A 12,489-nucleotide genomic window follows, 5' to 3' on the forward strand; every position below is an offset into this window, starting at 1 on the left:
AGGGAGGGTCTATCGTTGGCTATTCAGACCCCCAATCTTCATCTCTTCTCAGATGCATCGGACTCGGGCTGGGGTGCGACCTTGAACGGACGGGAATGCTCGGGAACGTGGAACGAAGAACAGGGATTACTCCACATAAACTGCAAGGAGCTACTAGCAGTTCATTTAGCCCTGTTGAACTTCAAGTCCCTCCTGCTAGGCAAAGTGGTGGAGGTGAACTCAGACAACACCACAGCCTTGGCTTACATCTCCAAGCAAGGAGGGACCCATTCGAGGAGCCTATACGAGATCGCAAGGGACCTCCTCATTTGGTCAAGAGGTCTAAACCTCACTCTGGTCACGAGGTTCATTCAGGGCGATATGAACGTCTCAGCAGATCGCCTAAGCAGAAGGAATCAGGTCATTCCCACGGAATGGACCCTCCACAAGAGTGTGTGCAACAGACTTTGGACCTTGTGGGGTCAACCTACCATAGATCTGTTTGCCACCTCCATAACCAAGAGACTTCCGCTGTACTGTTCCCCTGTTCCAGACCCTGCAGCAGTTCATGTGGATGCTTTTCTACTGAACTGGTCCCATCTCGACCTGTACGCATTCCCACCGTTCAAGATAATAAACAAAGTTCTGCAGAAATTCATCTCGCACGAAGGGACACGGCTGACGCTGGTTGCTCCCCTTTGGCCTGCAAGAGAATGGTTCACAGAGGTACTTCAATGGCTAGTCGACATCCCCAGGACTCTTCCTCTAAGAGTGGACCTTCTACGTCAACCTCACGTAGACAGGTTGCACCCAAACCTCCACGCTCTTCGGCTGACTGCCTTCAGACTGTCGAAAGATTCGCTAGAGCTAGAGGCTTTTCGAAGGAGGCAGCCAGTGCGATTGCCAGAGCGAGAAGGGTTTCCACTCGTAGAGTCTACTAGTCTAAGTGGGAGGTCTTCCGAAGCTGGTGTAGAGCCAATTCAATATCCTCTACCAATACCTCTGTGACCCAAATAGCTGACTTCCTTCTACATCTTAGGAATGAGAGATCCCTTTCAGCTCCTACGATTAAAGGGTATAGGAGTATGTTGGCTTCAGTTCTCCGCCACAGAGGTTTGGACCTTTCTTCCAACAAGGACCTTCAAGACATTCTTAAGTCTTTTGAGACGTCTAAAGAGCGTCGTCTATCCACTCCAGGCTGGAATCTAGACGTAGTCTTAAGGTTCCTGATGTCACCTAGGTTCGAACCTCTCCAGTCAGCTTCCTTCAAGGACCTTACCCTCAAGACTCTTTTTCTCGTCTGCCTTGCAACAGCTAAGAGAGTCAGTGAGGTTCATGCCTTCAGCAAGAACATTGGTTTCACGACCGAATCTGCAACATGTTCTTTTCAGCTCGGATTCCTAGCAAAGAACGAACTTCCTTCACGTCCTTGGCCTAGATCGTTTGAAATACCTAGCCTCTCCAACATGGTAGGTAACGAACTAGAGAGAGTTCTTTGCCCTGTCAGAGCTCTCAAATTTTATCTTAAGAGGTCTAAACCTCTTCGAGGACAGTCAGAAGCCTTATGGTGTGCCATCAAGAAACCTTCGAGGCCCATGTCCAAGAATGGGGTTTCATATTATATAAGGCTTCTGATTAGAGAAGCCCACTCTCACTTAAAGGAGGAAGACCTTGCATTGCTGAAGGTAAGGACCCACGAAGTAAGAGCCGTAGCTACTTCGATGGCCTTTAATAAAAACCGTTCTCTGCAGAGCATAATGGATGCAACCTATTGGAGGAGCAAGTCAGTGTTTGCATCATTTTATCTTAAAGATGTCCAGTCTCTTTACGAGAACTGCTACACCCTGGGACCATTCGTAGCAGCGAGTGCAGTAGTAGGTGAGGGCTCAGCCACTACATTCCCTTAATCCCATAACCTTTTTTAACCTTTCTCTTGAATGCTTTTATTGTTGTTTTTATGGTTGTTACGGTAGGCTAAGAAGCCTTCCGCATCCTTTTGATTTGGCGGGTGGTCTATTCATTCTTGAGAAGCGCCTGGGTTAGAGGTTTTGTAGAGGTCCTTTGGTAGGGGTTGCAACCCCATATACTTTGGCACCTTTGGGTTGATTCAGCCTCCAAGAGGAACGCTGCGCTCAGTAAGGAAGACGAACTTTAAAAAAGAGGCAGAGTAACGGTTCAATTCGACTTCCTTACCAGGTACTTATTATTTCATTGTTATTTGAGATAACTGTTATATGAAATATGGGATACTTAGCTATCCTTTAATCTTGTACACTGGTTTTCACCCACCCCCCTGGGTGTGAATCAGCTACATGATTATCGGGTAAGTTTAATATTGAAAAATGTTATTTTTATTAGTAAAATAAATTTTTGAATATACTTACCCGATAATCATGATTTAATCGACCCTCCCTTCCTCCCCATAGAGAACCAGTGGACCGAGGAATAATTGAGGAGGTGTCAACAAGAAGTACTTGAGTACCTGGCCACAGGTGGCGCTGGTAAGTACACCCCCTTCTAGTATTGTGATAGCTGGCGTATCCCTCCATAGAATTCTGTCGGGCAACGGAGTTGACAGCTACATGATTATCGGGTAAGTATATTCAAAAATTTATTTTACTAATAAAAATAACATTTTTCCTAACCATACAAACCTGAAGCTCTTTACACATACTGTATGCACCTGACATCACCTAAACCTCCAAGAAATCCTGCCTGCAATTGCAAAGTAGCATGTGTTAGCTACTGTGGGTGAGAGCATGGTGGTTGGTCTACTCCCGCTATCCCTTGTTAACTTGGGGAGGGGAGTAATACCTCGCTGAAAGTTTTACGGTTAGTTTCAGCTGTCTTTGAAATATATCTCCATAGTAAAGAGCTTCAGGTTTGTATCGTTAGGAATACTATAAATTATTTCCAAATTTTTCATACAAATTACTCAAAAAATTTGTGATCTTTAGCACATGCATTAAGCTTAGATAATATTAAGACTTCTATACAGTATTGTTCTATTATCAGGTGCCTCAAGATGTCTGAGTTGTTAACAATTCTGAAGAAGATTAAGAGTGGTGATGTGGAGGGGCTACTGAATAGCATTAAGGTAAGTAACCTTTTTTTGAAAATTACTGTGGCATATAGTCATCTAAAAAAATGTTCTAAACTTTGTTCTTATAGTAATACAAACCATCGATGTGTTGAAAATGCCCCATGACTACGGTACTTTTACTGTTAGAGGGGCATAATTTTTCTGACAGACTTCAAACCTGGAGATGCCTTGTAAAGGGAAGAGGCTTGCTTCTTGCTCCTCTTCTAGTTTCGTCTTCCCCTGATTCTGATAAAGGAGCTAAGGATCCTTCTACTGGTGCTAGGCCGAGTATGGGACCTAGTGTGCATATTGGTAGTCAGGTGGTTGAAGGTTGCAGCCCTTCTCCAACTTTCTCTTTTTAACAGTTGAGGCCCTTTTCAATCTCATGAATGTACAAGAAAGAACCTCCTGTTCAGTTATGGCAGCACCTTCTCAGACACCTTTCCTCTTTGTAGAAACTCGTCCCCCACTGGCGATTTCACCAGTTTCTCTGAAGCATCACTGGTCAGCAGCCTGGAATTTTTCATTACACCTTGGCTTGGGGTGAAAGAATACTACAAAGTCTTAAAACAAGCTTGTTCCAACACCTAGTACAAACCATTTTGCTCTTTATAGTGGATATGATTTCGGCAAAAGCTGAAACTAGCCAAAAGACTTAGCGAGGTATAACTACCCACAACTAATTAGTAGGATATTGGTTGGGTAGCAGGGGATAGGCCAGCCACCCTGCTCACACACTCACCAGTGAAATGATATCACTATTTATTTTAGCCTGGTGGAGAACGGATGTGATTTGTTCTCTCCCATTAACCTTATTCTTACAAATACAAACTGGCCTAAATCTTTAAAGTTGTTCCTTAACTGATATACAAACCACGCTATTTAATAGGGGTATTACTTTCGGCGTAGCTGAAATGATGAGCCATTAGAATTTTAACGAGGGTTTACTACCCTACCGCTAGTTAGCGGGGGGTAGGGGAGGGTAGCTTGCTACCCCCCCTCCCCCACACACACACCTGTGCTTGAGCTCACTTTGCTCTCGGCTCGGGTGGTAGTCGGAGGTGTCTGCTCTCACCCTCGCCTCTTTCTGACAGCCATTAATGTCTTTTTGCTTTTTCTCCTACAGGTTTGAGTGTAAAGTTGGCCTCTGCGAATATGCGCACCTGTCCTGGTTTACCCGACCGCCCCTGTGGAACTTTCATGTCGGCGGTCGAGACGGACCCTCACACCCTTTGCCCTTACTGTAGAGGTCAACGGTGTGATAGTGGTAACAAGTGTAGTGAGGGTAGGGAGTGGTCTACCTCCCAGTGGGAGAGGTTTTCTCGGCGACGTAAGAAGTCCAGGCGGGATATTTCTCCTTCGAAGTTTTCTTTGAAAGGAGAAAATACCAAGGACTCTTCTTCCTTTGCCCAAACCTTCTCCGAAGCTCCCGCTCGGTCGGTCTCTTTCGAGAGACGGTTGAGTGGTAGCGTAGACCGTGGTTCTGTTTCCCGAACTCGGGGTTCGAGCGATGGCGTTGCCTCCCCTAGCGAGGCAGCTCCACCTCTCCCCCCCGGGGGAGGATTTTAATTTGTTTAATTTATTTCAGCTTTGGTCTTCCTTGGTGCTTGAGGGTTTGGACTCCACGGAAGCACTTCTTGACATCATCCGGTTGGGTGCCTCTGTCAAGCAATTGCCGACTTTGGCAGATGTTGATCCTCTGTCTATTGTCGACGTTGTGGTGTCAGAGGTGTCCAATGCGGTATCTCCTAATACCTCTGCCTCTTCTCATCCCGCAGTTGCTGAAGGCTTAGTTTCTCCCGTTCCTGCTCAACCTACAAGGGAGTAACTAAGTCCAACAGTCTCTCCTGCCGGTGATTCTACCCCTCGGGGGAGTTCACTCACAGAGACTCCTTTTCGAAGGACTGCTGAAGGTCAGCTTGCCGATCCAACGGCCCCCAGAGGGCGTATACGTCGCAAGGCTCGCCTTCGTCTTCGCCGGAGAGGCCTTCCTTCACCTTATAAGACGGTGAGGAGGCGCCTCTTCATTTCATCATCATCGTTGCAGTCCGCCGCAGAGGAGCCTCGTCATCGATCACCGACTGTTCCTGCTACGACCCTGGATCTCTGCGGATCGTTCGCGATCCCCTTCGGTGGAAGGTTGTACTATCAAAGGACCCGTCGTCCTTCTACCTGACAGACCTGCTGACCTGCCGTCGCCGTTCCTGGCAGCTGATGCGCTTTACGCGCCGACTAAACCTGTTTTTCATAGTCAGGCACCGGTCCCTTCGGGGCAACAAGGGCGTACGCGACATCGCGCGCACACGTCCCTTACGCGCCATGTGCGCCAACGATCTCCTGCCCATAAGGATGTTCCTGAGATAGCGCGCCAGCGCTCACCTGCTGTTCCTGAGATAGCGCACCAGCGCGCCACTGCTCGCCTTCAACCTACTGCGCGCCAACGCTCTCTTACCCGTCAGCGCTCGCCAACGCGCCAACGCTCTCCTGCGTGCCAGCGGTCTCCAACGCGCCAACGATCTCCTGCGCGCCCGCGATCTTCGGATCTAGGGGCGGTAGGGAAGTCTAAGACTTCACCTACTCGTCAGCGCTCGCCAACGCGCCGCCTGCTATCTACTGCGCGCCATCCCTCGCCAGCGCGCAACCATGCGCGTTCACCTGCACGAGCCCTGCGCGCCCACGCCCATCCCCTACAGCAGCTTCACACCGCCAACCTGATGTGCGCCAACGAACACAGGTCTCTACTGCGCGCCCGCGCGCAAGGGATATCTCTCCTGCGCGTGCGTGCCCTACGACATCTTCTGGGGCGCGTGATCTCTCGCCCGCACGCCCACGGGCCCTTCATCCTGATCCTGAGCGCCCGCGAGCGTGCGAACATTCCCCCGCGCGCGCGTAAGCGCACAATCAGCCTCCTTCGCACGCTTCTACACGCCATCGCTCGCCCGCGCGCCCTCGCAATCGCCCTCGCAGTCTCCCTCGTGCGCGCATCAGCAGTCCCCCGCGCCATCAGTCTCCCGCGCGCTTGCGCGCCAACAGTCTCCCTCGCGCGAACCCGGGTATTCCCAATCGCGCGAGCGCCAGCGCACTCCCCCGCATGATCGCCAATACCCTCCCGAGCGCGAGGCTGCAGGACAACACACGGCAAGGTCGCCATCCCCCCCCCCCCACAAGCGCAGAACAGCGCGCTCGCCGGTGGAGGGGAAAGGTCCAGGGACATTTCTTCCTCTTCCTTTCAGGTGAACCCCCCTATGGAAACTCCTCCCTGGGATCGGTCAATCCCTGTCCCTCCTGAGGGAGTATCTGACAGCGCAGCTATCACCCAGCAGCCGTGGTTTGGGGCACTAATCAGAGCAGTTACACAGGCTGTCAAGCCTGTTCTCTCTGAATTGGGCCACAAATTCTTGGCTGCGTCTACCCCCCTGAAGAGAAAAAGAGGAGTTTCGGACGCAGTGACTTCTCCGAGGACCAAGCTGTCTCATCGTAAGCCTTCGAGGCAGACTTCCTCCCCCCCCAGACTTTTTCTCCCTCCCTGTCGGACGACGATTTCCCGTCCTCAGGGGAGTCACGTGAGGTGAGACGTTCCCCCATCGCACCAGTGAGGGAAACCCCACCTCGCGTTGGAAAGTCTTCCCGGGTAGGGGCGGAGAAGAGCCTACCTCTGTCGTTGTTGGAGTCCTGCATCCCTCCCAGGAGGGAGTCGAAGGACTCTAAAACAGTACCGAAATCCTCAACAAGACTTAGGACGGAGCCAGCCAGTCGCTCGGAAAACGTCCGAGATTCTCCCCAAGAAGAGCCTTTTGGGACAGGAGACTTCGCTGCAAGTCCAACATCCGGAGGAAGGCTACTGGAGTCAGAACATGCATTTTAGCAGGTTCTGACCCTTTTGAGGACTCTCAATGGGTTTGCTGACCCAGAGATTCCCCCTCGAGAGGGCAAAGACACGGTCTTGGACCGAGTATTTGGGACTCAAAAACCTAAGGCCAGTGCGGCTCTGCCCTGGTCTCAGGGGGTTAAGAGTACCAGGGACAAGATTGCGGTCCAGCTCTCTGAGTTAGCCTCCTCCAGCCGATCCAGTGCTGGTAACAAGCTTCTCCCACCTCCTCGCGTACAGCAGAGGAGGTACTTCGAGATCTTGGAGGAGGCTTGTTTAGCTCTTCCCCTTCACCATTCTTTGGAAGAGCTTACCAGGGGAGTCCCTCTTGAGAGAGACTCCAACCGGAAGGTCTCATTCTCGGCGACTGAGATCCTTAATCAGGAGAAGGTTGCGAAGTGTGCTATGCAGGCCACTTCGTGGTTGGATATCTGGTTAGGGACCGTCGGTATCTTGATACGTTCGGAGGATTTCTCTGAAGAACGTACCAGGAAAGCTATGGAGACCTTTCTACTCTCAGGCACTCGCACGATCGAGTTTCTGGCCCATCAAGTCTCGAACTTGTGGGCGAACACCATCCTGAAACGTCGGGATGCGGTGGCTGAGAGGTTCCATCAGAAGGTCCCTAGCACCGAGATAAGCAGGCTCAGACATTCTTCCGTGGAGGGAACGAATCTGTTTGAGCCTAAAGACGTGGAGCATGCTGCTGAGAGGTGGAGGAAGTTCCACCAAGACTCCCTCCTACATAGGGCTTTGACATCCAAGCCCTATAAGTCTCCAGCGCCCCAGCAGCCCCGTCCTACCAAGACCACGAAACCAACAACGGCAGCGAAGACAGTGGTGGCAAAAAGTCCTTCAGGGGAGGGAAAAATCCTAGAGGGAGCAGCCGGGGCCACAAACGCTAGGATTGGCAGTCCCCCTGCATGTCCACCAGTGGGGGGATGCCTGCAAAGTTGCGCAAACAGGTGGCAGCAAGTCGGGGCCGATTCCTGGACGATTTCCGTAATCAGTCAGGGATATCGCGTCCCGTTCACAACATCTCTACCTCCCCTGACGACAAATCCAGTTTCATTGAGCTCCCTTGCCATGGGATCAGCAAGGGGGCAGGCCCTTCGGGCAGAAGTCCAGACCATGTTGAAGAAGGGCGCTCTCCAAGAGGTCCTCGATGGGTCCCCAGGCTTCTTCAGTTGACTTTTTTGTAAAGAAAGCGTCTGGAGGCTGGAGACCAGTCATCGACCTCTCGGCTCTGAACAAGTTTGTCAAACAAACTCCGTTCAGCATGGAGACCGCAGACACGGTCAGACTTGCAGTGAGACCACAAGACTTCATGTGTACACCGGATCTGAAGGACACGTACTTCCAGATCCCAGTCCATCCGTCTTCAAGGAAGTACTTAAGATTCAGCCTAGACAGCAAGGAGTAGCAGTTCAAGGTTCTGTGTTTCGGTTTCTCCACAGCACCACAGGTTTTCACCAGAGTGTTCACCCTAATATCGTTGTGGGCACACAGGATCGGCATCCATCTCCTCCGTTATCTGGACGACTGGCTGATCCTAGCAGACTCGGAGTCATCCCTTCTTCAACACCCAGACAAACTTCTGGGACTTTGGCAGGATCTGGGGATCATGGTAAATCTCGAGAAGTCCTCTCTGCTTCCCACTCAAAGACTGGTATATCTAGGCATGATTATAGACACCAGTTTCCACAAAGCCTTCCCATTGGACGACAGGATAGCAAGGCTGAGGAAGGTCGCAAGCCCTTTTCTCAGACGAGAAGAGCTTCCAGCCCAATCGTGGTTACGTCTTCTCGGTCACCTCTCATCTTTGGCTCGTCTAGTTCCCAACGGTCGCCTCAGGATGAGATCCCTCCAGTGGCGACTCAAGTCCCGGTGGAATCAGGGTTACGATTCCCCGGACGTTATGATCCCTATGGGACCTGCGGAACAGACAGACCTCCAGTGGTGGGTGACAGACAAGAACCTACGAAGAGGAGTGGATCTTCTCGTCCTCCCCCCAGATTTGATGCTGTTTTCGGACGCCTCAAAGAAAGGGTGGGGGCCCCACGTTCTGCACCACAGGACCTCAGGCCGGTGGTCAGAATCAGAAAAGTACCTCCATATAAATCTTCTAGAGATGAAGGCCGTTTTCTTGGCCCTTCAACAGTTCCAACAATACCTGGCGGGTCACTCTGTGGTGGTGATGAGCGACAACACCATAGTAGTGGCTTACATCAACAAGCAAGGAGGTACCTTTTTTGAAGCAGCTATCCTATCTTGCAGTTGAGATACTGAGATGAACCGAAGTCCACTCGATTCCACTATCGGCACGTTTCATCCCAGGCAAGAGGAATGTGCTCGCCGACAATCTGAGCAGAGCGTCTCAGATAGTGAGTACTGAGTGGTCTTTGGATCATCTGGTAGCCAACAAAGTCCTGACTTTGTGGGGTTCTCCGACGGTGGATCTGTTTGCAACAGCTTTGAATTTCAAGCTTCCGCTGTACTGCTCCCCAGTCCCAGATCCCAAGGCGCTCTGGCAGGATGCCTTCCAACAACGGTGGGACAACATCGATGTGTACGCCTTTCCCCCGTTCTGTCTGATGAGGAGGGTGCTCAACAAGACCAGAATGTCGGTCAATCTTTCAATGACCCTCATAGCTCCGCTATGGCATCACGCAGAATGGTTTCCGGACCTTCTGCAACTCCAATGGAACTTCCGAGAGAACTCCCTCCGCGACATGATCTACTCAGACAACCACATGCCAACATCTTCCACAAAGCCGTAGCTTTGCTACGACTTCACGCCTGGAGACTATCCAGCATTTCCTCGCTGAGAGAGGATTTTCGCAACAAGTTGCGATCAGGATGTCTGGACATCTGCGAAAATCATCCGCATCTGTCTACCAGGCAAAGTGGAAAGTCTTCTGTGGTTGGTGTCTTGGAAGGGGTATCTCTCCACTCGATGCCACTATTCCAGCAATAGCGGAGTTCCTCGTGTATTTGCGAGAAGAAATGCGCCTTTCAGTCTCGGCGGTGAAAGGCAATCGCTCAGCCTCAAGTCTAGCCTTCAGGCTCAAAGGAATGGACATTTCTTCTTCGCTGGAACTTTCCCAACTCATACGAAATTATGAACTTACCTGCCCTCAGTCGGAAGTAAGACTTCCTCCATGGAACGTGGTTCAAGTTCTCAGGTCTCTTAAGAGACCTCCCTATGAACCATTATGCCTGGCTTCAGATCGCTACTTAACTCGGAAGACGGTGTTCCTACTACCTTTGGCTTGGGCCAAGTGAGTCGGTGAACTTTATGGTCTCTCGTATGACATCGCCCATTCAAGGGGATGGGGGGAGGTAACGTTCAAATTCGTCCCTGAGTTTATTGCTAAGACTCAGAATCCGTTGGTGGCGGACCCTTGGTTCGACTCCTTCCAGATTTCGAGTCTCCGTTCTGTAACAGATGACCCAGACCATCTCCTACTGTTCTCAGTAAGGAGCTTGAGGCTATATCTTAAAAGAACGGCTGCAGTCCATCCCCAGGTGCAGGCATTGTTTGTGAGCACTGGGAGGACTAAGAGGAGGGTCAGCAAGAACACCATCTCGGCATGGATTCGTAGGGTGATATCGGCCCTGTGGTGGCTGCACAACAGCTGGTTTAAAACCTCAGGCTCCTTATTGGATAAGTAGCAGAAGGTTGAGGGCATGGTTACCCGGTCTTAGTCTGCATGAATGAAAAGGTTTGTCTGGCCCTTATTCATTTCTTCATCTTCCCCTCTCTTGGGGAAAGCAGTATCCTGGATTCTCTGCACAGCTGATCTCAAACCACTGCAGGTAAACCATGTTTCCTTATGTTCCTAGTATTAAGCTAATACTGTCACGTCCCCATACCCTGACGAGGTGGTATTGGGAGGTCCTAGCCTAAAGTTTCCATCTAAAGGACTACAGGTCAACTTCCTAGGACGAGTCACACTGTATTATACCTTCACACACAGCTTGCGTAGGCCGCAGTCCTTGCGTAGCAAGGTTCTTGCGAGGTGCAGGGACTCCTTATCTTTGAGTGCTGACACACTCAAATAATGAGCCCCCTGGCTAAGCCAAAAGCCAGTACTGGCTGGGACGTTCCACCCTTCCTAATGGGTGAGTCACCCCTATTAAATAGCGTGGTTTGTATGTCAATTACGGAACAAATGACAAATTAATAGATAATTTGTATTTTTCCTAACTATACAAACCTTAGCTATCTAATCAAACTTGCCCGCCAGCCCTATCCCCCTTGAAGTTCTACCTCCAAGCAAAGTGAGAAGCACAGGTGTGTGTAAGGGGGGGGGAGGAGTGGTGGTAGCAAGCTACCCTGCCCTACCCCCAAATAGCGGTGGGGTAGTAATAATAATAATAATAATAATTCTTTATTTCCAATTTATACATTGGGTATTAATATCCATGTTAAGGATAATCCAAAGCATCAAGTACACAGAGAAACTAAACAGGATATAAAAGTTTTAAAAGTATTGATAAAAATATACGTACTCAAAATAATAAAAAAGGCATTTAAAACTATAACCACGAGTCTTATAAAAGTCAGGAGAAAAACAAAATGTTTAATAGTTCTAAAAGTATTGATAAAAATATATGCATTTAAAACGTTAAGAGCAAATAAAACCATATTATTAGAACATTAAAAGTATTGATAGAAATATAAGTTGTTAAAACATTGAAAACCATAAAACATCATAAAAATCTGTAAAGCACAAAGGTAAAATTAAACTAACACATTATAACACTTTAAAATATAGATATAAATATAAGTAGCTAAAATATTAAATATAAGATATAATATAAAGATCAAGTACCATTTAAAAGATGTTTCTTTAATTTGTATTTAAAAGACGGTAACGAATTAGTTTCCTTTAAAGAGACTGGTATACTGTTCCAAAAATGGGGACCCCTCACTGTCATCTCTCTCGATCCCATATCAGTTCGAACTCTCCTTTCGAACAAATTGTTAGCCTGTCTGGTAATGGAGTTTACAGTCTGAAGATTATATAGCCACTCTGGTAAAATACCTCTTAAAATCTTAAAGATTAAAATACATACATCATATCTGTATTTCTCTTTCATTTTTAACCAGCCCAGTTTTATTAGATGCGGAGTGATATCATATTTACTCACCGTCCTAAGGGCCACACGAGCTGCAAAATTCTGTAGTTTTTGTACTTTACTCAGGTGCTTATTATTCGCTGACCCCCAGACGGTGAGACAATAATTGATCAAACTTAGAGCTAAAGATTGTACTACAATTAAGCATGTTTGGGGTACAAAATAATTTTTCACTCTATTCAAATATATTAACGTTCCCATAACTTTCCTGTGAATCTTGTCTATGTGCGTCTCAAAAGTCATATAATTATCGAAGAAAACCCCAAGGTTCTTAACACTGCTCAGAGGTTTGATTTGACTGCCTTCAAAATTTATTGTCAGATTCGGATTAATGCGATTTTAATATGGCCTTGTTCCTATAAAGATACTTTGTGTTTTCGCAGTATTTAATAACAAACCATTTTTTTTAAAGTAA

At 48.6% G+C, this 12,489-nt stretch overlaps 1 protein-coding gene across 4 annotated transcripts in view; it reads left to right on the plus strand.

Annotated features, from left to right (window-relative positions):
• Window positions 1-12,489, plus strand: part of LOC137657816 (uncharacterized) — a 514,523-nt gene that overhangs the window by 40,135 nt on the left and 461,899 nt on the right. For all 4 annotated transcript variants that reach the window (XM_068392347.1, XM_068392350.1, XM_068392348.1 and 1 more), the window contains exon 2: window positions 2,995-3,076. In XM_068392347.1, coding sequence (XP_068248448.1) covers window positions 2,995-3,076 — 82 coding nt within the window. The remainder of the gene's footprint in view (window positions 1-2,994; window positions 3,077-12,489) is intronic.

This window comes from Palaemon carinicauda, chromosome 18 (genome assembly GCF_036898095.1).
Source record: "Palaemon carinicauda isolate YSFRI2023 chromosome 18, ASM3689809v2, whole genome shotgun sequence".
NCBI classification, from domain to species: Eukaryota; Metazoa; Arthropoda; class Malacostraca; order Decapoda; family Palaemonidae; genus Palaemon; species Palaemon carinicauda.